The sequence below is a fragment of the Pan paniscus genome, chromosome 5 (genome assembly GCF_029289425.2).
Source record: "Pan paniscus chromosome 5, NHGRI_mPanPan1-v2.0_pri, whole genome shotgun sequence".
In the NCBI taxonomy this organism is placed as follows: domain Eukaryota; kingdom Metazoa; phylum Chordata; class Mammalia; order Primates; family Hominidae; genus Pan; species Pan paniscus.
The window spans coordinates 48,512,773-48,539,325 of record NC_073254.2 but is presented as its reverse complement, the minus strand read 5'-3'; the positions used below and the strand labels follow the sequence as shown (position 1 = coordinate 48,539,325).

General features: G+C 55.5%; 1 protein-coding gene across 5 annotated transcripts in view; it reads left to right on the top strand.

Moving 5' to 3' along the window:
* Positions 1–26,553, top strand: part of GRM4 (glutamate metabotropic receptor 4) — a 125,433-nt gene that overhangs the window by 83,865 nt on the left and 15,015 nt on the right. For 3 of the 5 annotated variants that reach the window (XM_034961876.2, XM_055113482.2, XM_008960618.6), the window contains 5 exons: positions 1,887–2,022; positions 4,788–4,942; positions 7,243–7,383; positions 22,659–22,859; positions 23,093–23,229. In XM_034961876.2, coding sequence (XP_034817767.1) covers positions 1,887–2,022; positions 4,788–4,942; positions 7,243–7,383; positions 22,659–22,859; positions 23,093–23,229 — 770 coding nt within the window. Of the gene's footprint in view, positions 1–473; positions 570–1,886; positions 2,023–4,787; positions 4,943–7,242; positions 7,384–22,658; positions 22,860–23,092; positions 23,230–26,553 lie in introns of all 5 variants that reach the window. The other 2 variants (XM_034961874.2, XM_055113481.2) reach the window with 1 other exon arrangement.

The window sequence follows — 26,553 nt, the reverse complement described above, 5'->3', positions numbered from 1 at the left end:
CCTGGAGCCAGGTGGCTCATCCTTCCCTTCCCTCTCCTCCCAGTCCAGCCTCTTCCTCTGTCCATCTGTCTCCCCAGATGGGGGGAGGAATGTCGCAATTGGCCCACTTTCTAAGTGGAAAGAAACCATATGGAGGGTTTAGCTGGGAACTGAGAGCCGGCCCGGCCAATGGTGCAGCCAGTGGCTGCCTCCCTTGGCTCCCTCTGTGACCCCAGACTGACAGGGGCCCCAGTCCTTCCCAAGCACCTTGCTCCTTCTCCCCCCTCCCCATGAGCTCCTAGTAAACATGCTCTTCTCTAGCACTTGGGACTTCTTGGTGTCTTAGGAGAGACCTGAGGAGCTGTGTGTGTGTGTGCACGCACATGTGCGTGTGTGTGCATGCGTGTGTGTGTGTTGTGTCCTGTGGCCCCAGGCCAGCAGGGTGCCTGGCACAGAGCAGCCACTCCTTCCAGAGCGTACCCTGTTCTCTCCAGAATGCCTGCCGCCTGGCCACTTGCATCCTCTGAGGACTCAGCCCAGTGTCACTGCCTTTGGGCAGCCTTCCCTGGCGGCCATCTCCCTGCCCACAGGTAGGGACCCCTCCGTGGGTGGAGCTGGGTGCTGGCACTGCCCTGTGGGGCTGGTGGTAGTCGTGTCCCCTGCACTCTGAGCCCCTGGCAGCTCCACCCAGAGTTTTCTGATGTAATGGGGCAAGTCTGTGTAGAAGGCTCAGGTGGCCCCAGCCTGGACCTCCAGGTCACTTGGAAGCCCAGCAGTGCCCAGCCTAGGTGTTTGGTTTGAGGCATTGTGTTGAGTTGAGTGGGACCCAGAGGAGGGCAGCCCTTAGATACCAAGACCGGCTTCAAGATTAATCCCTCATGCTTTTCCATCGACTGCCACCAGGGGCTTCTGGGGTCTTATTCTCTGGGGGTCTCCAGCTCCTGGACTCCAGTAGGGCAGGTAACTGTGTGGCTTTGGGTAAGCCACTTCTCTTCTCTGAGCTTCAGTTTCCTCATCCGTCAAAGGCAGTGGCTGACACAAGCATGGCCCACAGATGCTCTGTACCACGAGGTCAGGTGAGATTTAAATACGTGAATGACATCTGTCCCCTGCCAGCACTTGAGAGGCACATCTGGGGCTGGGGATGGCTGGGACAAAGTGCTCCCAGGGTCTCTGATGGCCACCCAGCCTGGTCGTGAATCCTGACAACATCAAGTATTGACCCTCTCCTGATGGTTCCAGCCAGTGGCCAGGCACGCTGCTCCTACCAAGGGCCTGGTGATGGGCATGGGGCCCAGGGACAGGAGCCCTGAGAAGCACATGGATATGGGTGTAGCAGGGACTGATGCCTCAGGGTGGGCTCTATTCCCAGCTTTAACCCTCCAAGAAACATTGTGAGCGGGTTACAATAAAAATAATCAACATTTACTAAGCACTAGGTACCGGATGTTGTCTTTATATGCATTACCTCACTTGTTTTATAACAGTTCTATGGAATAGGTAATACCATTATTTCCACTTTATAGGTGATGTATGTTCATCACAGAGAGGTCCAGTAACTGACCTAAGGTCACACAGCAGTAAGTGGCAGAGCTGAGATTTGAACCCAGGCAGTCTAGCTCCTAAGCATGATGCCGTGCTGCTTCTAGCTGCTATATGGGGAAACTGAGGCTCAGAGTACTTAAGTGACATATCCAGGGTCACCAGCTGGTAAGTGGAGCCAAGACTGGCACTGAAGCTGTCCTGACTGCACAGCCCATATCCAGAGGCTGGGATCCCAGGGCTGGGAGTCAGGCTGGGGAGCCTGGGCAGCACCCAGCCCCCATCTCCTGGAGTGTATGTTGGGAGAGTGGTGGGGAGACTCAGGTTCCCCTGCCCACCCCAACTAACTGGTGCCCCTCCTGCAGGGGGCGTGTGCATCGCCCAGTCGGTGAAGATACCACGGGAGCCCAAGGCAGGCGAGTTCGACAAGATCATCCGCCGCCTCCTGGAGACTTCGAACGCCAGGGCAGTCATCATCTTTGCCAACGAGGATGACATCAGGTGAGGGCAGGTGGCAGCAGGGTGGGCACCGGGAGCCATGCAGGTGTGGGCAAAGCCACGGGTCCTGTCCTGCTGGAGACCTTCCCAGGCGAGCCTGACCCCACCCTGGGATCCAGAGAGGTGGGTGCTGGTGAGTGGGTATGTGGGCAGGGAGACCCACAGGCTAGAGCACAAGCTACTGCTATGGGGCACTCCTTCCCTCCCCTCTCCATTTCCTGCATCCATTCCACCTGCTAGGGATGGCTACCTGGGGGCTTTAACAGAGGGCTGAGGCCGTGAGCTTGGGGCCGGACCACTTAGGTTCTAATGCTGTTCTCCCACCTACTAGCTGTGTGACCCCAGGTGAATTTCTTAACCTCTCTGGGCCTCTGCTGCTAAAAAACAAATGAGTTAATGATACCTGCCTGATAGCATTTGAGAATTCAATGCAGGAATGTGCATAAAAGGCTTAGAGTAAGGTCTGGCATGAAATAGACACCCAGTAAATGTGGGCCACCTCTCAGCCCCTCCCTCCTTTCTGTGGTGAGCTCAGAGTACAGAGAAGAGCTCTGGGCTGTGTTTGGTTCTAGTCTTGGCTTAGGCTCAGAGAGCCCAACCTGAGGGGAGACACAGCTCTGTCCTCAGGGAGCCCCAGGATAAGGGGAGATACAGCCCTGCCTAGAATCTGGTAGGGCCCTCTAGTCCCTGCTGGTAACCTCTCCTTCAGAGAGGAGGCTGAGAGCAGATGTGGCCCCTGCCAGGTCTCCTCAGATATCTGGCCTGGGCTGGCAGAGCCTGCTGTGCCCTCAGACTCCCCCTCACTGGACCAGCCAAGGCTGCTCCGTGTACCCAGTCCTTCCCAGGAGGCTTCCTCCTATTCCTCACCAGTGCTCCCAAGCCATTTCTCATGTTCTAACCTGGACTCCAGAGTTGCTGCAAAACAGATACCCTCCCAGGCCATTGGTGGGTCCCTGGAGGGATGGAGGAGGGCTTCTGGAAGATCATCACGGCCTCAAAAGCCAAAAGGACAAACTGCAATGGTTGTCTCAGGCAGCGAAAGGCCAGGGAGGGGAGGCCCTCAAGCCCCATCCTGACACCCTCAGAGCTGCACAGAGGCGGCACCCAGTCCCTTGAGGTGTGCAGGTCCCCTGAGTTCTGGCTCTGAACGTGTATGATGGCCACCGCTCAGCCAGCTCCTGGGGAAGCTTCTGAGCCACCGGGCCCCACTCCCTGACTTCCTGCCCCCTACTCCCATCCCAAAGCCTGGTAAGATTTGGCTCCCACACCCCACCCAGCTATGTGCCTCACTCCAGGCCTGCTGTTTTTGAGGACACCTTCAGCTCAGATGGACCCACATTCTGGGAGGGGGACTGAAAGCACTTGGCCTTTTGTCCCAGCGAAGAAGCCCCTAGGGGAGGGCTGGAAGGGAGCTAGACTGACTTCCAGAGCAGGCTGCGGGAAGTGGGGTAGGAGGTGGGGGTCATTTTTGGAAATCCACACGCATTTTCAGAAGCAAACAGAAGTAAAAATAAACCCAGGTGACTCTGCAGGGCTGGATGATCGGGAGCTCTGGCCATCTCGGGCTGGCCGGATGCAGACGGGTATTAATGGGGTGTAGGTGTGGGTTCTGAGAGCAGCCTTACCTGCCATTAGTGGTGACCTAGGGTGCGGGGGGGCTACACCAGTGAGCGGAGCTGGAAAGCCTCACGAGTTGGGAGATGATGGAGGGTGGGGTGGGATGAGATGGACAAGGCCAGCTCAGGTGAAAGCTCTGGGGCCTGGAAACATTTGTTTCTCCCTGGAAGCCCAGGCCCTCCAGTCCCAGCTGGCCGCCTCCTGCACAGGCCCAGCAGCCACCCCCCAGCCCTGGAGTCTGTGCCCTGGTCCTCACCGACGGAAGGGCCTGGACAGTTGGTAGTATCACAGCCTCTCACTTGCTGTGTGACTGTGAGCAAGTTCCTTGCCTCCTCCCTACCTCAGTCTCTCTTTGTGGGAGCTGGGTTAGGGGAATTCTGCCCATTCCTCCTTGTTTTTCCCCTCTGAGATGTCTTTGAGGGGCCACTTAATTCATGCCTCCATGAAGCCCTGGCTGAGCGCTTGCTGTGGGCTCCTCAGCCCCGGGCTGGGCTCTTGGGTCCCTGGTTTGATTTATATTACCATCACAGGCAGACTGGGCTGTGTGTGAGCACTGGGCAGCTGGCTCCACACCCATCTCCCTCCATCACCCACTCCCACTCAGGGTGTGGGGAGCAGCTCTCTGAAGGACCTGGAATTTTGGCACAGAGGGCGGTGAATGAAGAGGGAGCTGTGGGCAGAAGGCAGCATGTGCAGAGGGGTGAGGGCGGTGGTTGTGTGATGGTGGATGCGTGTGAGAATGGGCAAAGAATGTGGGGGTGGATGAGCCAGGAAGGCATGTGTCTCAGGGGACCGGGGCTGGGCAGAGGTGGTTGTGGGGCCTGAGTCAGACGTGGGGCGGGTGTGGATCTGGAGGGGAGAGGTGTGGTCTTTGCAGGGACAGATGTGGGCCTGGAGAATCACGCTGGGCCTGCAGCAGGCGTGGGCCCAGGGGCAGGCAGGTTGGATGAGGCGGTAACCATGGGTCTATGAGCAGGTGAGGGCAGGGGTAGGGGGAATCCATGGCTTGGGGTGAAAGCATCGGTGCTGGGACAGTTGTGGACCCTGGGCTTCTGGGGGTGAGGGACGTGGGCCCAAAGCAAGTGTGGCCAGGAGTGGGGGCAGTTTCGTGGACAGACACGACTGGGCTGGGCTGGTGTATGTTCCTACAGGCGTGTGCTGGAGGCAGCACGAAGGGCCAACCAGACAGGCCATTTCTTCTGGATGGGCTCTGACAGCTGGGGCTCCAAGATTGCACCTGTGCTGCACCTGGAGGAGGTGGCTGAGGGTGCTGTCACGATCCTCCCCAAGAGGATGTCCGTACGAGGTAAGGCTGGGCGGGTGCAGGTGGTCGGCACCATCCTGGACTGCTCCTCCTGCCATCCCTCCTCGGCTTCCTTCCCCTTCTGCTCCGCCTCTTTCCATATCCTTCCTTTTCTCTTCCTTGGCCCACAGCCTCTTATGTTCTGAGGTTTTGGGCTGGGAGTTCTTTTAGGCCACATGCAACACAGCAGAATTTGAATCCAGATTCAAGACCTTCCCTCCTCTCTTCTCAGACATTTTTGGGGTGGAAGGTGTGTGGAGAGTCTGCTGCTGGAAGAGGCTGGGAGCCGCCCTGCCGGGGCTACAGGACAGGCCTTTCCTGCAGAGTCTGCCTGGGGTTGACAGGCCCCAGGATGGCGCTGAGGTTGGGCCTGCCTCGCCCTGAATCCCCTCCTCTCAGGGCAGAACCCACAGTCACCTGGGCAGGAACGAACTTCTCTGGCCAGAACCTCACAGAGAGTGAGGTGTGACGTTCCCGTTAATGGCCTGATTTGGCAGGGACCTGGCAGTCCTCACCATGGGGAGAAGGCTCCCTGGGCCCTCTCCTTCCCTGCCCTCCCTCCCTTCAATAGAATCCAGCATTAATGGAGCTGGGAGGGACTGCAGACATCTGCCTCTCCAAGGTACTTCCCAAGACACGGAGGCCTGAGGAGGGGAGGGACTTGCTCAAAGTCACACAGCAGTGTCCTCTCTTCATACTGAGGCAGAGGGAGCTCCCTGGCCCATGGCGCCTTCTAGCCCTGGCCCATACCTGTCCAGAGGCCCATGGCTACCAGGCTACCATGTCATCCAAACCTGCCCCCCTGGGTCTACGTCTGCCTACAGGCCCAGTGTGATCCCCCAGGCCCATGTCTGTCCCTGCAAAGACCACATCTGTCCCCCCACATCCACACCTGCCCCATGTCTGACTCAGGCTCTGGAACCACCTCTGCCCAGCCCCGGTCCTCTCAGACTCATGCCTTCCTGGCTCATCCATCCCCACAGCTCTTACCCCATCACACATTCAACACGCCTCCACCCACCCACCACACAACACATAGCGAGAGTTTCCATACCAGCCCCAGCCACAATAAACACAACATAACAATAACTGCTATGGTGCTTACCAGTGCCAGGCCCCTTACAGACATCTCCTTTAGCCTCCACAGCATCCCTGTGATGCACTCTTCCCCACATTTAGTAGATGGATACACAGGGCTCAGAGAGCTTGAGACACACACAGTACAGCGAGTGGCAGAGTTGGGACCAGAATCCAGGACTTGCCTGACAAGTACTTTTTCTCTCAGGAACATTAGAGAAACTTTTAGAACAATGGTCCTCATCTGGGGGCGATTTTGCCCCCCAAGGGGACATTTGGCAATTTCTGGAGCCATTTTTGGTTGTCACAGTTGGGGGATGCTGCTGCTGGCCTCCAGTGGGTAGAGGTCGGGGTGCTGCTCAGTATTGTATGGTGCACAGGACGGCCCCCCACAGGAATTATCCCACCCAGAGCGTCCACAGTGCCGAGGCTGAGAAATCCTACTGCAGGCCAAACCTCCTGCTCGATGCCAGTGCGTCTCCTGCCACGTGGCCGGTCATTTTGCTTCCACTTGGACGCTTCCATGGGCAGGAAGCTCCACGTGGCCCCGCTGAGCTTTCAGGCCTCTGGCCCATACAGAGCAGCTCAGTCCACAGTGCCTAGAACAGTCAGTATGGCAGGAGGGGCGTCTGGGAGGAGGAGAGGGTGTTGTTCACCGCCAGCCTGCCCACCCTAGGACAGGCTTTCCGAGGCTGAGAGCAGAAGTGTGAGCCATGCAGAGCATGTGGAGGAGGCAGGCAGCCTCTGTCAGTGATGGGGACGTCCTGGATGTGAAGGAAGAAGGTCCAGGTCCTGGTCTTGCTGTGTGACCTGGGTGGTTCCCTCCCTCCTTGTCTGGCCTGGTCTCCTCTTCAGGTGCTCCCCGGGTTGGGCAGCCCCACCAGCCTCTGTGCTGTAATCTCAGGACTCCCAGGAGGCTCCTTCTCAAAGCCCGCTGTTAGCATTGCAGCGGTTAAAGGCCGTGGAAACATCCTCATCGGTGTGCTTCTCTTCCATAAAGGCAGCAGTTGTAGATTACACACGATCCCCCTGGGACCTAATACAGCTCTTTTCATTTTGAAAGAAACGAAATGCTCCACATTTTGTTTTCTCCTGGATCAGAGGATGTGCTCCTCCTGGTCTCTCTCCCTCCGCCTGGACCATCTCTTATCCTGGGGGAGGCGGGGAGGGCTGGGGCTGGTGGGGAAGAAGGCCAGTGAGGCCCTGACGTCCTGGTTCCCTGCCAGGCTTCGACCGCTACTTCTCCAGCCGCACGCTGGACAACAACCGGCGCAACATCTGGTTTGCCGAGTTCTGGGAGGACAACTTCCACTGCAAGCTGAGCCGCCACGCCCTCAAGAAGGGCAGCCACGTCAAGAAGTGCACCAGTGAGCACGCGGGCCGGGCAGGGCCGGGCGGGCTCTAGGAGGAGCCGGGGAGGGCCGAGCCTGGGGGCCTGAGGCCGAGAGTCTCCCTTTGTCTGTCTTTTGTCTGTCGGCGGCCGGCTGTGGCAGGACGTGCAGTTGGGCCTGCACCTGGGGTGGAGTTGGGAGGCCTGGGGCGGGGCCTTGAGGGGCGGGGCCACAGCAGATTTGGGGTGTGGCCTTGAGATCCTTGGGAGTGGTAAGGCCTCTGGCCGCTCGGGGTTGATGTGGACGGCCCTAGGGCCAGCCCACAGCACTGAACTGACCCCTCCTAACCTGTATCCAGTCTTGACGCACACCAGGCTGGGCACTTTCCAGAAACTACCTCTAACCTCCAGGGTTCCCTCAGTCACTCAGCAAGCACCAGTTTGGCTCCTAGGCCGTGCCTTGCCCTGTTCTAAGCATGGCAGATATATAGCAGTGAAGAAAGAGTCCAACGGCGCTTGGAGTTTTTATTCTAATGGGGAGACAGACGATCAACAAGACGAGTGAATGATAGAATATGTCAGAACAGAAATGTGCAGAAGAAACAAAACAGACAATAAAAAGAACGGAAAGTGTGAGGGGAAGGGAAACTGCAACTGTGAAGTGGCCAGGGACGGCCTGCTTGCGCAGGTGACATCTGAGCCCTCACATGAGAGGGATAAGCCGCACAGGGGAGGGGCAGTGATCGGGCCATTTTACAGATGGGAGAACCGAGGCTTAGAGGAGGTGAGTAGAGGGACTTGAATTCCCATAGATAGAGGGCGGTAGAGCATGACTTGCTCCTGGGTCTGAGCCCTAGGGCCCCCGCCCCCTAGGTAGCCATCATGGCGTGTCCACTTCAGATACATCCGGACAGGGGTCTTTGCGCGCCCTGGGTCTGGGTGGCTCTGCGGCAGGACCCAGCCTCAATAACATTGGGGTGCTCTGGTGCCTCTCAGCCTGAGTGGTGCCTAATCGAGGATGATGAGTTATCTCCTGTATTCTCCCAGACTTGATCGTGCAGTTTGGGCAAAGGGCGGGGGACGCGCTGCATGGAGTCTTAGCTCCTCCAGGGCCAGGGGAGAAGTGAGTGTGGTGAGGGTGGGTGGGGAGCATGCTGCCCTCTGGTGGCCAGAGCCCACGGGGACTTGCAGCCACTGGACCACTGGGGACCCAGAGAAGCTCACAGCCAAACCCACCTGATCTGCAGAGTGAGTGCTAGTGTGCAAGTGTGCCCAGTGTGGCAGTGTTTGTGTATACACCTGTGGCACATGACTTTGCATGTGTGTGAGCTGGTGTTCCTGAGAGAGAAGGGGTGTGTGTGCCTGTGTCTTATGTGGGGCTTATGTATTCCTGGGTGAGCTAAACATAAACATTGCTGTTTACTATGTATCCACTGTGTTCAGACACTTTAAAGACATCATCTTTAAAATGTGAAAGACATTTCACTCTCACAGCAACTCTAGGAACTCTTAAGATTCCTGCACTCTAGACGAGGATATGGAGAGTCAGAGAGACCAAGTGACTTGCCCGAGGCTGCTCAGCAAATGCCTGCATCAGGCAGTAATCACAATAGAGGTGTGAGAAGTGCAAAGATGCCTGGGTGTGGAGGCTGAGCCCTCATGGGTGGGGTGACCGTGCATCCTGTCTCCCGTGTTCTGGTGTAATTATTGAGAGCATCCCCTTCGGTTCTTGGAAGTGCCCAGGCGGGATGGAAAATTGTATGGGCACCCTGATTTAGATCAGCAGACCTAGATCAGGGGTGAGGATGGGGATGGATGGGGTGGGGATGGGGTGGGAAGACTGGAAGTGGTGGCAAGATGGACAGCTGGTGCCTCCTGGACCCAGTGCCTAGGCTGTCGAGGGGTCTGGGTTGTCAAGGGGAAGGGCTTTCTGGAATCTTCTCTTTGAGAGGGGCAGGAGGGGAGAAGGCTTTGGTCAGTTCCTGTAGGCTCTGTCCAGACTCCTAGTCCTTGGGGCAGGATTCAAGAAACTCTCCAGCAGTCCTAAGGGAGGCGTTTGGTCTGATTGTCAGCTCAGGTGGGGAAGGAGGACTGGAGCAGGGTTCAGAAGAGCACAGAGCTCGGCTGGGCATGGTGGCACATGCCTGTAATCCCAGCACTTTGGGGGGCCGAGGCGGGCGGATCATCTGAGGTCAGGAGTTCAAGACCAGCTTGGTCAACATGCTGAAACCCCGTCTCTACTAAAAATACAAAAATTAGCCGGGTTTAGTGGTGGGCACCTGTAATCCCAGCTACTCGGGAGGCCGAGGTACGAGAATTGCTTGAGCCTGGGGAAGTGGAGGTTGCAGTGAGCCGAGATTGTGCCAGTGCACTCCAGCCTGGGCAACAGAGTGATATTCTGTCTCAAAAAAAAAAAAAAAAAAAAAAAAAAAGAGCACAGAGCTTTCCCATGAGCCTGAGGCAAGCTCTACAACCTTTCTGGGCCTTTGCTTTCTCATCTGAGCAACGGGATTGATGAGCCAGCCCAGAGGGTGTCTCCAGAAGGAAGTGAAGCGTTAATGGAGGCACTTCCTGATCTGTAAGTGGCAGCTGTAAAGCCTGGAGGTGCGTTAGAGTCACCTGGGAGCTTTTAACACCATACCAGGGCGCCACCCCCAGACCAACTAGATCAGAACCTTAGGGGTGGGGCCTAGGCAGTGGATTTTTACAAAGCTCCCTAGGTGATTTTAATGTGTATTTAGGGCTGGAGCAGTGGTTTCCAAGCTTTGTTCACAATGAATCACCTGGGGATCTTTTAAAAATACGGTTACCCTAGACATTCGGGTTTAATTTGCACTGGATGCAACCTGAGCATCAGGATTTTTTGAAGTGCCCCAGGTGGTTCTACTATGCAGCAAAGTTTGCGAGCCTCTGGCTTGGAGGGAGGGGTGGGTGACGCCCCTCCTAAATCAGGAGGGCGCCCTAAATCAGGCGTGCGCCCTAAACAGGTGAGGAGGCATGAGCAAAAGGGCAGGGGCTCTAGACGCGGTATGTCTCAGCTGACCCGAATCCTTCCTGCTGCATTGGGAGCCCCAGCAGAGACAGGTCAGAGTCCCTGTGTGGCCCCAGGCCAGGCACTGTGAGCCTCTCAGTCTATCTCTGGGTGAGGTGAGGGGCGGGTGAGGGGGCTGCTGGGAATGTTTGTGGGACCTGAGACCCTTGGGGGAGGGGCAGGCAGCTCTGGTTTCCCCATGGTCCTGCCCCTGAGCTGAGCCTGTCCCACAGGAGAAGGCCTTAGGCCAGGAGGGCTGGAGTGACACCCACAGAGAGCTGGGAGCAGGGGCAGGGGAAGGACCCACCCCCTGGGTCTGAGTCTGGCTCTGCCTCCTCCCTGCTTTGTGACCTTGGACAAGTTATCTAACTTCTCTGAGTCTCAGCTGCTGTCAGTAGATCAGGGAAGGCAACAGCTATCTCAGTGAGCTGTGAGGTTTAGAGATAAAGCGTGTGAGGAGGCTGGCTGAGAATGATGTGTATGATAGGTGCTGATAAAATGATTGTTATTGCTGATACAGAGAGGAAGTGGGAGAGTTGGGATTTAGACAGGCAATTGGGTAATCTAATAGTCCAAGTCTGTTGGTACCAATTCTGTCTGTCTGCTGTAAAATCCCGGAGGAAAGAATGTGCCATCCTGAAGGTGGGTAGTATAGATGGTCACAGATGCAACTCCCATTTTACAGAAGAGGAAACTGAGGCAACTTGTGACTATCACAGAGCTAGAGAGTTGTCAGAGCTGATTCACACCCAGGCAGCCTGGCTGTCAAGCCAGTGCCCACCCCTGCCCTTCCCCTCCTTCCCTCCCACTCCTCCAGGGCCCCTCTCTCTTGCCCTCAGCCAGCCCAGGCATGCTCTGTGGTCTCCGAGACCTATTCTCCACCTGCCCCCACTCTGTCTCCAGAGTCTAGCTTCCCCTTCACTTCTTTAGGATCAGCTCACTCTGTTCTCTCGGGTGCTCACATTCCATAGTCAGCCTCTGTTTCAGTCCCACAGGCCTGCCCTGCTCAAGGTCTCATGGAGAGCAAGTGCCACTCCTGGGTCCTTTGCCAAATCCATTCCTTCCCACCCCAGGTGATGGATGGGCCTGGTGACCGTCCAAGAGGGTGGGAAGGACCCTTATCCTGGGATCTTACACTTGGGAAGATTTCATTCATCCTTCAATGCTGTCTGAAGTGGAGTTCCCTCAAGAAGAGGATTTGATAGCAAGTAGCTGATTTAGGAGGGGATTCCAGGAAAGAAGAGAGAAAGCAGAGATGAAGGGTGTGAGATCAAGCTGGTTGCCACTGTGAACAATTGGAGCTTAATCCTCTTGGGACAGAGGAACAGACCTCTCAGTCATCACACAGAGAGCGAGAGGGAGCCGGGGTGTGTGTGTGCCCCATCAGGCATTGGTGGAGGGATGCTCCGAGAGGCCATTAATTCCTTGGCACCTCCAGCCTGCCAAATGCCTGGGCAGAGAGGGCTCCTGTGCCCAAGAAAGCCTCAGAAGGGTGGCACATGCTGGCAGCTGGAGGCTGGACTGGTGTGTGCTGAAGGGGTCAGGGTTGGGTATATGGTAGAGCACTCATTCTTTCTCAAGCATACGGCTATTAGAGTCCTGCAGACCTGGGTGTGAATGCTGGTGCTGCCACTTCCTAGCCATGTGGCCTTGGGCAGTTTACCTCACCTCTGGGGGCCTCGATTTCCTCACCTGTGCAATGGGAATTATATTATCCCCTCCCATTCTCCCAAGAGCTCCATCCCCAGCAGAGTGCTACCTCCCTCATGGCTTCCAAGGAAGTGATGGGAGCTTATCTGCAGGAAGCACTTGCAGATGGCCTGTGGATCCCCCTAACCTCAGCGAGCTGGGGTCACCGAGAGGGGCATCTCTGCAGCTGTCAAGCCTATGGGAAGATAGCGCCCGCCTCCTCCTTTCCTCCCAGGCTCTCCCTGGGAGCCCAAAGAACAGGGTTTGGGAATTAAAGTCGTAAACAAGGCAGATGTGGCATCCGTCTTTTTGACAGTGCTGCCAGCCAGGTGACGGCTGAGCGGAGGAAGGCCTGGTTTATAAGGAGATAGGAAAAATTTACTGCCTGCTGCACACAGGGGCTGGGAGCTCAGAGAGGGAGGGCAGCTGCATGGTGGCTGGGGGTGTGTGGGGAGATGCCAGTCACCCAGCCTGTGCTACCAGCAGTGACAACGATAATAGTGAAAACATAATCACAGCTAATATTTATATAGCATTTATTAATTGTGAAGCTCTGTTCCAGTATTTTGCATTTAATTTTTGGAGCAACCCACATTACAGATGAGGCAACTGAGGCACAGAGAGGTTAGGGACTTGCCCAGAGTCACACAGAGTTAGGGTTTGAATCCGACCATTTGGCTCCAGAGACATTTTGCTTAGACCAGGTGCTATCCCAGCCCCAGGCCCCTCCTGGCTTCTCCACCCTGCCGGTGAAAGGTCTTCCCACCTCTGCATCCTGAAGAGAACCTGAGGAAGCCTCCCTCCTTGGGCAAGTAAGAAAGGCCAACATTTGGAAGCACCCTTTATGTGCCAGGCCGTGCCTCCATTAGAGGAACTCACAGTTGTTCAAACCATTGGCCCTTCACTCAGTGCTGCTTCCCACTCATCAACTGGGAAACCAACAGCATAGACGAAGAGCCTGACTGTGTGCCCAGCCAGCTCTGTGTTGGGCTCAGTGAGGGGGACAGACCTGCCCTGGGGAGCCGTCCTGCGAGTGGCCTTGCAGACAAGGTATAGTGGACGGTGGTGTGGCCTGGCAGTCAGTGCTGTGGCTCCAGAAAAGGCCTAACTGTGAGGGTGGAGAAGGCAGAGCCTGGAGGCCTCTTGGAGGAAACTGGGAGTGCTGGGAGGACAGGAATGCTGCACTTTTAAGTCAGAAGTTCTCAGTGAGAAGGTGTGTGCTAGTCTGTTTGCACTGCTATAAAGGAATACCTGAGGCTGGGTAATTCATAAAGAAAAGAGGCTTATTTGGCTCACGTTTCTGCAGATTGTGCGAGAAACCTGGCACCTGCATCTGCTTCTGGTGAGGGCTTCAGGAGGCTTCCCATCATGGTGGGAGGGAGACGGGAAAGAGAGGAGGAGGAGCCAGGCTCTTTTTAACAATCAAATCTTGTAACTAATAGAGTGAGAACTCACTCATTACCATGAGGAGGGCGTCCAGCCACTCATGAGGAATCCGCCCCCATGACTCAAACACATCCCACCAGGCCCCACCTTCAACACTGGGGATCACATTTTGACATGAGATTTGGAGGGGACAAACATCCTAACGATTTCAGGGTGATCCTGGAGCAAACACCTGAAGGCTGTGAGAGAGAGAGCCATGTGGAGACCTAGGAAAGGGCATGCCAGGCACAGCACTCAGCAAGTGCAAAGGCCCTGGGGTGGGCTCATGCCTGGCAAGCCTGGGGAGCAATGAGGAGGCCGGTGTGGCTGAAGCAGAGAGAGCAACAGGCAGGAGATAGGGTCATGGGGGAGCAACGGGCAGGTAATGCAGATCATGTGGGCCTTGTGGGCAGTTTGTAAGGATTTAGTTTTTTATGCAGAATGGGACAAGCCATTGCAGGGTTTGAAAGAGGATTGACGTTACCTGATTTATGTCCTAATGAGATCACTGGGCCACTACCTGCTCACTCCTCTCTGGGAGCGAGGGCAGAGTGGGAGACCAGTTAGGAGGCTGGTGCTGTAATCCAGGTGGGGATGATGGGCCTGGGGCGGGTGGTGGTCATGGAGGTGGTGAGAAGGGGTCAGATTCTTTGTAAACTTTGCAGTGTGGCCGTGGTGTTTATGGAAGGATTGAAGGTGAGAGAGAGATGACAGAAAGTCAAGGATGGCTTCAGCATTCTCTGCTGGAACAAGGAGATGGATGAAATGGCCACGCACTACGATGGGGTGGGCGGGAGGAGGAGCAGGCGGGGAAGGAAGGCAGGGCTTTGGTGGAGACCATGTGGAGAGTGGGATGCCTGCTGGGACCCACGTGGCCTTGTGGAGTAGGCGCTGGAGTCAGGGAGAGGCTGGAGTGGCCATGTGACTGGGGAGGTGGCAGAGTACAGATGGGGCTGGCTGGGAGCACCAAGGAGTGTGTGTGGCTAGAGAAGAGGTCCCAGTGAGCCCTGGATGCTGGAGTGTTGGGGGCAGAGAGAGGGGGGCCAGCATGGAAGCTGAGAAGGGGCAGCCTGGGAGGCAGCAGGGCCCAGAGCATGGTGTCCCGGCGGCGATAAAGAGAGGACTGGAGGAGGGAATGACTGTCTCCATCACATGCTGTCCAGGGGCCAAGTGAGACAAGGGCTGGACGGGGCCATTGTATTTAGCCACCTGGGGGGCGATTGTGACCTCCACAAAAGCAGTCTCCTTAGAGAGGTGGGTGCAAAAGCCAGACTGGAGTTGGTCAGGAGACAGAGGAGAGAAACTGATGACAGTGAGCAGAGGCATCTCTTATGAGGAGCTACATTGTAAGCAGGAACAGAGAAAGGGGATGCTAGCTGGGGAGGGGTGGGTCAAGAGAGGGGATTTGTTTGTTTGCTTAAATTGGAGAAATGACCTCATATTTCTACCTTAAAGAGAAAGACCTAGTGTGTTAGTTGTTCTCACGCTGCTATAAAGAACTACCTTAGACTGGGTAATTTATGAAGACAGGAGGTTTAATTGGCTCACAGTTCTGCAGGCTGTACAGGAAGCGCGACTGGGAGGCCTCAGGAAACTTACAATCATGGTGGAAGGCGAAGAGGAAGCAAGCACGGCTTACCATGGTGGAACAGGAGAGAGAAGGCGAGAGGGGAAGTGCCACACTTTTAAACCCCCAGATCTCTTGAGAACTCACTATCATGAAAACAGCATGGGGGAAATCCACCCCCATGATCCAATCACCTCCCACCAAGTCCCTTCCCTGACATGTGGGGATTATAATTTGAGGTGAGATTTGGGGTGGGGACACAGAGCCAAACCTTGTCACCTAGTAAGGTGGAAAGCTAGATGCTGCTTGAAGGGAGGCTGCTGAATAAGGGGGGAGAGGGATGTCTGCGTTGGGAGTTGTTAGCAGGGGCGGCTCATCCACATTTGCCTGAGAGTCAGTCCCCAGAGTTCCCCCACCCCCAGCCCCAGCCCCTCCTGTGTGGGAGAGCTGAGCCCCAGCTCCTCAGCCGAGGTGTGTTGGCCTCAGAACCAGGGAGGAGTCGAGAGCTGATCCTTCTTGGGCACTGGGCTGTGCAGGCGCCAGGTGTGACTCTCCTTGCCTAGTCCCAGATGCCAGCTTTACTTCACAGACGAGGGGCCTGGAGCTCAGAGATGCTAAGTGACTTGCCAGGCCCAGCAAGGGGCTGAGTGGGGGTTTCCAGCTGGCCCCACCAGACCCTGGGGCTCGAATCCTGTTTCTCAAAGCCAGGTCTGTGGACATCTGAGGACACATTCTTGAGGCCAGATTCGCAGGGACACAGGAGTGCCGTGAGGATTCTTAAAGTCTGCATTCTCATGTTGATGGCCATCCCGAAGTGAGCTCTCCCAGTCTCAGAGACATGGCTTCTCTGCTGCTGTGGTCATTTACAGTTGGGCTTCACTGTCATAGCCAAGCTCTCAGCTTCTCTCCTCAGTGTTTTTTTGCTGGGGTCATATTCTTGAGGGTCTGCAAGAATGGTTTCCTTCAAAAGGAGCCTGTGGCTGGCTCAAGGTTGAAGAGCCCCAGGCGATGCTACCACAGAGCTCTTGGAGCTTGTAAAAGAACACTTGAGAGGGAGTCAAGAATCGACTCCCACTGGGTAAGCTGCTTCACCTCCTCAGGCCTCGGTTTCCTTATCACTGAGATGGGGATCCCTTTTGGCCCAACCACTAAGCCCTCGAAACACCTGGGTGCATCATTCACTGGGACTGGAAGGAGTTGGTGTTGGGCCAAGGCTGAGTTGTGGGGGACAGAGCTAGGGATGGAGGAGACCCAGCCAAGTGGGTTAGAAATTCCCAGACTGGAAAGCAGGCGACTTGATGAGGATGAAAATTTGAGAGGAGGGGACCGGCAAAACTGCGGTATAGGGCTGAAAAGCAAGCGTGTGACTCTGGGCCAGGGAGATCCTGGCTGGTGACTTCTGGGAATCTGGGGGCTTGTGGGATGGTGAGCCTGGACTCGGGAACAGGACTTGAGGGACAGAAGGAACTGAATGTCTGAGGAAGCACAGAGTGGCAGCTTTCTCCACCCCATCCATATGTTGGGCTAGGTCTGGGTCTGTCTATGCGGTGGGCATCCCTCGCCCATCGCATGTTGGTGGGGAAGGAGTGGGGAGAATCAGCATTAGAGCCAGTGCCAGCCAGCCTGCAGACAGGATGGAGGGGAGGCCTCCAGGGGTGGGGTGTCATCCAGCAGGGGCGTGTCAGGGAGGAAAGGAGAGCTGAGGCTGAGAGAGGACTTCTGTGCACAAGACATGGTGTTGCATCTCCCTCAGTCCTCCCAGTGGCCCCTCGAAGTAAGTCTTACTATCCGGAATTCACACTTGGGAGACTGAGGCACTAGGACACTCCCATACTTGGCCTAGAGTGTATAGCTGGGCCATGGCCCAGCCAAGAGTCAGAGCCATGTGTGTTTGTTTGGTCCATGACACCAGACAGCCCTCTGATGGGGTTCTGGGACCCCCTTGTTTTACTCCCTACTCCCTGGAAGTTTGCTTAAGAGACAAAAATGGGTGTAGGTGTATATTTGTGGCTCATGCTCACCCAGAGCCTTCGTGTGCCTGGCACCTCCCCTTCCCACAGCTCTGGGAGACAGGCTGTGTAAATGCAGGTTTATATCTGTGTAGGTGTGTGGTGTAGACATGGATCGATGCTTGACTGCACATGTGAATGAGTGCATGTTTAGCAGATGCTATCGGTGCCCCAGCCGTACCCCTCAGCACTCACCATCCCTGTGTGCACCAATGGGGCTCATGCCCCTGAGAGCAGCCCTCAGCCTAGGACTGGCGGAGCTGGAGCATTTATCCCTGTGGATGGGACAACGCTGAGGTGTAGTTTGCAGGGTCTCCTGGAGGTCCCCAGCAGGACGGAACCCCACAGGCTGGCATTAGTTGACTTTCCTCCCCCACCTCACCTCCCTGTCCCCTCCTCATGCTTCCTGGCATCACCCCCCAATAAAACCCTTGCTCTCAACTCCTCCTCAGCATCTGCTTGGGGACTTCTCAGCCTAAGCTAGTGGGTGAATCTGAATGCCCATGTGTTTGTATTAGTGTCGTGTTAAATGTGTAGCTGTAGCTATATTGGAAGCATTTATATGTACACCTGTGTTAGAGCATGCATGTGTATGTAGACATGTGTAAATGCATGAAGGTTTGTGTATTTGCTACTCTATGCATGCAGATGTGAATACCTGTGAGTGTCTGTGTGGTGGATTTTGTCTACCCTGGCATGAGGGAGCTGCTTCAGCAATGTGTGTGCACGCACGTGTGTACCAGTGCTAGAACTGGAGGATTGTGGCTGGGCGGGTGAGTTGTGGAGAAGCGAGGGGGGAGACGAGAAGGACTCTGATTATTTCAACCTTGAAAACTCATTTCAATTACAATTTACAACCTGCAGACAAAGGCTGCAGTCGCCGTAGTAACCACGCTTCGGGGTTTTGACAGAGAAAATTCTCCCTGGATGGTTCCCCAGCTGACTGTCACCCATGGCAGAGCCAAATGCATCTCTGCCTTACTGTGCCCCAGGACACAATTAGGACATCTTCAAACTGTTGCTACTGTCACTGCTGCCATGTGTCTGGAATTTGTCTCCTCCAACAGCTCTCAGAAATGCATGTCTTGCTTCCTCCCAGAACTGCGGTGCCCCTGCCTGGTCCTGGGGTTCCTGCCCACCCATGAGAGGGGATTTTCCCACCCCTTTCTCTCCACTGCCACCTTCCTGTTCTAGACCTGCAGACAGGGAGTCCTTAATCCCGGTTAGGCCTGGCCAGACAATGGGGGCAGGGCCTGGGTCGCAGGACAGGGGGGAAGGAGGCAGGTCAGCGGCTAAATGGAGGAGGGGCAGTTCAGGGTGCTGAAGACTTTTTTGGACAACCAAAGACATCTGGGTTCAAGTCCCAGCCCCACCACTTCCGAGCTAGCTCCATCTACAGGTATGTGTCAAACACTACTTGGTGCCAGGATTCCTGTGAGGCTCTGGGACGCCACCCACCCACCTGCAAACCTTGCTACCTCCCCTGTGAGGGGGCCAGTGAAGCCTGTCTCCCAGAGCTGTGGGAAGGCGAGGTGCCAGGCACACGATGGCTCTGGGTAAGCATGAGCCACGGCTGCAGAGTCACCTGCTGAGGAGCCGGGTTGTGTGAGCCCAAAGCTGCTGCCGTCACAGGCACAGTTGCAGCTGCTCATTTAGGCCAGAGCGTCCTGTCTTGTTTAGTGAGGGTTTGTGGTTCCTGCAGTATCCCCCACCCCTCCCCTACATGCCCCACTACCCCTCCAGGGGAGTCACCTAGGTCCTGTCGTTGTTTCCTGTGGGGCACAAGGGAAGGGCCTGAGGCATCTGAGGTCAGAGTTGAGGAGTGTGTGTGGTGTGGTGGGGGTGTGTGTGTGTATCTGTGTGGTGTGTGTGTGTCTGTGTGTGTTTATTTCAGTGTATCTGTGTGTGTGTATGTGTATGTAGGTATATGTGTGTATGTGTGTGTCTGTGTATATATGTGTATGTATGTCTGTGTGTGTATGTGTGTGTGTCTGTATATATGTGTATGTATGTATGTCTGTATGTGTGTGTATGTCTATGTATATATGTGTATGTATGTATGTCTGTGTGTGTATATATGTGTATGTATGTATGTCTGTGTGTGTCTGTGTATATATGTGTATGTATGTCTATGTGTGTGTATGTGTGTGTCTGTGTATATATGTGTATGTATGTATGTCTGTGTGTATGTGTGTGTCTGTGTATATATGTGTATGTATGTATGTCTATGTGTGTGTGTGTGTGTGTCTGTGTATATATGTGTATGTATGTCTGTGTGTGTGTGTGTGTGTGTGTGTGTGTGTGTGTGTGTGGTGGGCATCCTCATGGCCTGGTCACTTCACTGCACCCCAGTCTTTCCATATGCTACTGGGGGTAGACTTGAGACAAAAGTCCAGGAGGCCACAGGGAGCTGAGAAGTTGCTAGAAGTCCACGCTGCTGTGACAGCACTGGGATGGATGCTCTGTAAGGGCAGCACCCGAGGCCTAGCACTCCGGAGCCCTTCCCCCAGAGCTGCCCTGGGTGGTGGCAGGTTACCCTGGTGAGGGGGCTCCTGCGGGATATCCACACTAGCATCCATACTGATGGCTTCGTGACCCCAGAGAGAGCACTTGGCCCCGAGCCCAAGTGGCCCAGGAGTGGATGCTTCAGCGGGAGCCTCTGAGGAGAGGCTGAGGCCAGCCTCGTGGGGGAGGTGTGTTTCCCCAGAGATCCAGCTAGCCTCCCATGGCTGGGTGCGTCCTTGGCCTTGAGAGAGAGCTGCCTTCTCTCTGCAGCGGCCATAGCCTCCCACTCCATCCCTGGTTAATAATTTAGTCTCTCATCCATATGAGATGAGGGTGTGATGGGAGCTGTGGGGGAGTCAAGTAGTGTTTTATGCTTCTTCAGGCTGGAGAGGGAAGGGCCTAGGGGCCTGTGGGGAGCAAGTGTGGGTCCAGGGAGGGTCTTTCCAGGCGACACTGTCCCAGCCTTCTCTATGTCCTTTGGGGATGGGATCGTCCATTCCATTTCTCCCTAGGCCCTCGTGACCTTGTGATCAGAGGCCTCGGACAAGGCAGGATGGTGAAGCTGTCTTTTGTGTTCATCCTGTCTGTTTGTGCCTTGGCCTGGAAAAAGTGTTGCTGGTTAGCAAAGCTAGCAGACACGACCCAAGTCAGGTGCAGCCTGGGATGGAGCAGGGGTGGGGTCTAGAAGCTGGAAGTGCCCATCGTGTCGCCCTTGGCTGTGTGACCTGGGCTTCCCCACCAGCCTCAGTTTTCTTGTCTTTAAATTGGCAGCGGGGGCAGATGACCCCCGTGGTCCTGGTGTCCCTAGCGTTGTGGTTCTATGGTTTCTACTGTCCACTCAGCAATATGTGAGTACCTACCCTGAGGAAGGCTGAAAATGGGATGTGGTTCTGGCTGGCAGGGTTAATGAGTGACCAGGCCAGTTATCCCCCATCCCCACATCCTTGTGTGGGTGTGGCCACTGGTGTGGCCAGGATTAGAGGGTGTGAAGGGATTAGAGGGTACTGCCTCAGGGAGAGGCAGTGAGATCCCCTGCACCCTGGGTCTGCCTTCAGGGTGTCCAAGGCAGGGGGCTGGACACAGTGACCTCTGGAGTCCCCGGGGAATCACTGCCTCATGTAGACCCAGCTTAACCCTGGCCTATGGGGGCAGGACACAGGTGCAGGTGTGCACCCTGCTGCCCTCTGGGGAATTGCCTCTGTGCAGTGTGGCATGTGCCCTCTAGCTGAGAGGCACGGGCTAGGAGTAGAATGATAGGAGGAGTAATTTCCTCGTCCTGGCCTTGAGGAAGAAGGCCATGCTGTATGCAAGGGCTGTGGTCTTAGGAGGGGAAGCCAGGCTTCCCTATCTCTGCCCATCCTCCCCCTTCCTCCTCCCAGCCATCCTCCTGCCATGTCCTCACTTCAGATCCCTGGTCCCCTCCCCACATTCCTGCCCACCTGCATCCCTGTGTGGCAGAGTGTGGTGCTCAGGGTTGGAGTTGGAGTACCTGGGTTCACATCAGCTTTTCATAGTCGTGGAATGTTACTGAGCTTTTCTGTGCTCAGGGCTTCAGTGTCTTTTTGAGATGGGGTCTCACTCTGTCGCTCAGGCTGGAGTGCAATGGTGCAATCTCAGCTCACTGCAAGCTCCGCCTCCCGGGTTCATGTGATCCTTGTGCCTCAGCCTCCTGAGTAGCAGTGATTACAGCTACCTCCCATCAGGCCTCTCCTGATGTTCCCAGCTAATTTTGGTATTTTGAGTAGAGATGGGGTTTCAGCGTGTTGGCTGGGCTGGTCTTGAACTCCTGACCTCAAGTGATCCACCCGCCTCAGTCTCCCCAAGTGCTGGGATTACAGGTGTGAGCCACCATGCCCAGTTAGTTTCTTCATCTCTACAATGGAGGTGATTACACCATAGCATTGTTGTGAGAAATCAACGAGTGAATATACATCAAGAGTTCCGTACAATGCCTGACACATAGCAGGTACTGGTGGAAGTTACTTACTTAATGTTATTGTTGTTATTCAATATGTTATCTAATATCATGATTACCTAGGGCCCAGGCCAAGAACCACCTTCCCCTCCACAAAGTCGTCCCGCCTGCTCCAGCCCAGGGACCTCCATAGCCCTCTTGGAAGCCCCTGTTCTGCCTGCCCACTTAGCTCATAGGACACTGTGGATGAGCCATCTGCTGGCTGCCAAGTGTTTTCGGTACCTTATCTCATGGAAGCCTCATGGCAGCTCTGTGAGGTGGGATCTTGATCCCCTTTTTGCTGACGTGGACAACCAAGGAGGCTGCACAGGGCCCCAGAGCAGAGGTCAGTGGACACGGAGGGGAGGGGAGGAGGATGGGAGGTCAGACCCCAGGTCACGGTGCCTTGGGGAGTCATTGCAGTTAGCAGTGAGAAGCCCATGGGGATGGGTTTCTCAGTTTGCAAAGTTCACTTATCCTTGCCACTGGGGGACAAGAGGGTTGTCCCTGAGGTAGAAGAGGGATGGATGGGGGCAATGGTGACTTCTGGTATTTAGGGTGACTAGAAACCATTGAGGGCAGTCTTTCAGCCTCTCTGGGCCTCAGTTTCCCTACGCATACCCTGGGGTGAGGGCAACATCCTCTGGCCGGAGCAACTGCCCATGGGTGAGTGGCTTTAAGGGCACTCCCCTCATTGATGGACATAGCCCCTGTCCTGGCTGTTTCCCAGACTTCGAGAGGGGCAGCTGCTCCCAAGATTATCCCAGGCCAGGCTTGGGGGAAGGCAACAAGGGCCACAGCCACAGGGAGACCTCTGGGACACTGCCTTCCATGGTGAAAGGTGACAAGGTAGTCTGCCCTGGATATTCTGGGACCTTGGGTGGCACAGGCATCAGTGGTACAGTGTCCAGGCCGGTGGACCCTCCCATTACACCCATGGGCCTGTCTCCAGGCACCTCCACAGGGCCATCTCCTGGGTGATAGAGCACTGGGCTGGGAGTCAGGAGGCCTAGCCATGCACAGATGGGCTGTGCCACCTCTCCAGGTGGCCAGAGGGTGGTCTGGCCCCCATGACACCACTGTAAGGACAGTGGGCCTCACGAGTGTCCCTGTTCCTGGTGTTTCATTGCAGACCGTGAGCGAATTGGGCAGGATTCAGCTTATGAGCAGGAGGGGAAGGTGCAGTTTGTGATCGATGCCGTGTACGCCATGGGCCACGCGCTGCACGCCATGCACCGTGACCTGTGTCCCGGCCGCGTGGGGCTCTGCCCGCGCATGGACCCTGTAGATGGCACCCAGCTGCTTAAGTACATCCGAAACGTCAACTTCTCAGGTGGGGGCGTGGTGCGGACTGTGCCTGACCCTGGGTATCCTGGGCCATGCCCGAGGGGAGGGGCCCTTAGGCTCTGTGGGGTGGGAATGGGAGGCCTCTCCTGATGTTTCCAAGAGGTGAAATCTCCCAGAATGTTCCATGAAGGGGTGTGTCAGAGAGGTCTCTGCCCCAGGCTCATCATCCGCCCTGCCTCTGGGTAAAGGCTCTGCAAAGACACCCGCCCACCCTTACAGGCATCGCAGGGAACCCTGTGACCTTCAATGAGAATGGAGATGCGCCTGGGCGCTATGACATCTACCAATACCAGCTGCGCAACGACTCTGCCGAGTACAAGGTCATTGGCTCCTGGACTGACCACCTGCACCTTAGAGTAAGTGGGAGGGCAGGGAGTGGGTGGAGAGTGACTCACGCAGTTCCAGCCCCTGGGAGGGGGGCCCAAGGGGAGGCTGCCGCTGATTAGCCCTGACCTCCAGGACTGCTGCTGCCAGGCTGGGGCTTCCTTCCCAGTGCCCTCTCCCAGACCTCAGCGGCTCTGAGGCCCCCACCCTGAAATGGAAGACAGGGCAGTCGGAGTTCTGCTGCCATTCTGGTCCCTGCCCCCTCCCTTAGCCTGGGGCCTTCTTGCCTGCTACCCACTGAGGAGGGGATGGGGGGACTCTGGATAGAAGAATTCACACCAGTGTGAAATGGCTCAAAGGCTTTTTGGGTGGGCAGGTGGGGGGTGATGGGGGGCATGGGGGAATAAGGTGAGGAGGGGGAGGGCTGCATTTGGACAGAGGAGGAAGTCTTAAGGCAAAGGACCCAGGTCGAACGGTGGGATTTGTGCCACTGACTGGTGGGTAGTGAGCCAGTTGCCAGTTCCCCAGCCCCATCAAAGCACGATAGAAGGCAGCCATTTTTCTGGGTCCTCCTAGCCACGCTTTCCTAGCTCATGGAATGTCCCACGGATGTGGTGACTTTCCCTCTCTGGCCCTCAGTATCCCAGCTGTGAAACAGAGCAGTATTTTTGGAGAGAAAGCACCTTTGGTTTGTTCCTCAACAAAGTGCTTGTGGACTTGGTCTCTACCTTGCAAGGGGAAGGGGTGAGCCATAACCGGGGTGGGCCCACTGTGACCCTGTGGATAGACTGGAGAGACTCAGAGACAAGTCCTCATCTGGCCTCCACTCTCCTTGTCCCGGGATCCCGTGGGTGCTGCATCAAGGCCCCGCCGTCTCCTCTTGTCATAATGTCTTCCAGCGAGGAACCCCCCGTGCTCTGCTCTTCAAAGCACTCTTGGCCTGCAGTCTTATTTAGCCCAACCTTATCTTCTAAGTCAGAGGAAATCTCCCAGGAAACCCAGCCCTGGGGAGGCAGAAGGACTCTCCTAAAGGCCACACCGTGTGGCAGGAAAAGCCTGTTCCTAAATGAGGCTCCTTGGATTGCTGGGTGGAGAGCGATGGGCACAACAGGGTGTGTGGAGCACTTGGCAAAGTGGGATAACACCAAGTCGATGTGCCCGTTTTGTTTTGGTGCAGTGGGCAGAGCAGGGGGGCCGGGGACTGGAACTCACTAGCGGCGGCAGCTAGCACTTACTGAGTACCTGCTGTGTCCGAGCTGCTACTCTAAGCATGTCCCCTTGCTGTGAGGATGACAGCTCTGTGAGGCAGGCAGTTATCCCCATTTTCCAGATGTCCTAACTGAAGGTGGCAGGGACTGGGCATGTGTGGGTGGCAGTGGGCCCTTCCCCTGAAAGTCCCCTCCCCAGGAATACAAGGCCCCTCCACCGGCCAGACCGTCTTCATGGCCCATTCTGATGCAGCTCACAATGCCCTCTTAGTCCTCCTCACCTGTAAGGCCCGGACAGAGCTGAGGTGGTGGGGGGAGGTGAGATGGGGCTGGACTTTAACCATCAACCTTCCCCACTTTCTCCGTGAGTGGCTCAGTTTGGGCTGTGCTGTGAGGGCCACAGAGCAAGCAAGGTACCTGTAACCACCTACCTGGCTACTGTCCTCCTCCAGGGTCTCAGGGTGTGGCGGCGTCGCATCACTGGTACCCTGGACCTTCTTGCCTGTGTAGTTATTCTTTCATAGATTCCACAGAGACCTGCTGGGCCTCTACTATGTGCCAGCCTGTGCTGAGGGCTGGAGACACAGCAGGGAAGTTAACACAATGCCTCTGCCCTCATGGAGCTGACGTTCTAGTGAAATATTAAAAAGTATATCCATTATGACTTCTAAATGGAGGTCACTCCAAGTAACAAAGGGCAAAGTGGCTTCATATCTGCTTTCATTGGATCAGATGAGAAAACAAAGGCTCAGAGAGGAGAAGCCATTTGCTCAAGGACGCACAGCCAGGTAGCAACAGAACTGTGATCCCAGGACTTGACCTCAGTCACTACTCTTTCCATCTGAACCACAGAGTTTTCCGGAACACTCACCATTGCCCCGTGTCCTCTGGGGAAGGGTCTTTCCCCTGCAGTTGCACAGCTGCAGTCCACAGGGACCGTCTCGCCTCCACATTCCTGCAGGACAGGTTGCACTTGTCCTTGCTCTGTGCCCTTTGGCTTCTGAGTTAATCCACATCCTGTCATGCCCAGAGCCACAGGACAACCTTCTCCCTTGAGGTTTTCTTCCTACCTTGCCACGAGGCATCCCTGCTTACCCACCTTACCCCTTTCCTTTATTCTTTTTTTTTTTTTTTTTTGAGACGGAATCTTGCTCTGTCGTCAGGCTGGAGCGCAGTGGCATGATCTTGGCTCACTGAAACCTCTACCTCCTGGGTTCAAGCCATTCTCTTGCCTCAGCCTCCTGAGTAGCTAGGATTACAGGTGCACGCCACCACACCCAGCTAATTTTTGTATTTTCAGTAGAGACAGGGTTTCACCATGTTGGCCAGGCTGGTCTCGATCTCTTGACCTCATGATCCTCCCGCCTTGCCCTCCCAAAGTGCTGGGATTACAGACCTGAGCTACCATGCCTGGCCCCTTTTCCTTTATTCTAAAGCCCTCCCCACACCCCCCAACCAGCCGGTTACACTTTATCAGGAGGTAGCACCCAGTGCAAATGCACCAGTCTAGCCAGGCTTGCTGTGCTCTGAGAGTGAGCACTTCCTAAGAGACACTTTATTTAGAACAGTTGCTTTGAATACAGCTCCCAGGTGTAGTCAAGTCCCTTTGCCTGATGCCTGAGACTCTTTTGGGACTCTCACTTTCCAGAATATTGTAACATATTCAGTAGGGTGTGACAACACTCGTGTGGCTCTATTGCTCACAGCCATTGTGTCTTCAGGGACATGTAACTGTGGGTCGCACTAATTTAGAGCAAGATGTAAAGAAATGCTAACCCCTGAGCACACATTAAGCATCCTCTGATTAAACCTTTGTTCAGCTCTCTGCTGAATCCAACTCCCTGCTGTTTGGCAGAGGTGCCTTGGGCTGGGCCGTAGGGCAGCACATCTTCCACTCCAGTGTGCACAGGAATCATCTGGGGGTCTTGTTGAAACTCAGATTCTGAGTTAGTAGGTCTGGGATGGGGCTGGAATTTGCCTTTCCAACAAGCCCCTGGGTGAGGCTGCTGCTGCCGCCCTGGGGACCACTGTGAGCAGCAAGGCCTTAGGGGCTAAGAGTCAGGACTCTTGAGTTCTCTTTGCTCTGCACTGTTGTTTCCTGTGACTCTAGGTTGTCACTACTGCTTTCTGGGCTCAGTTTCTTCATAT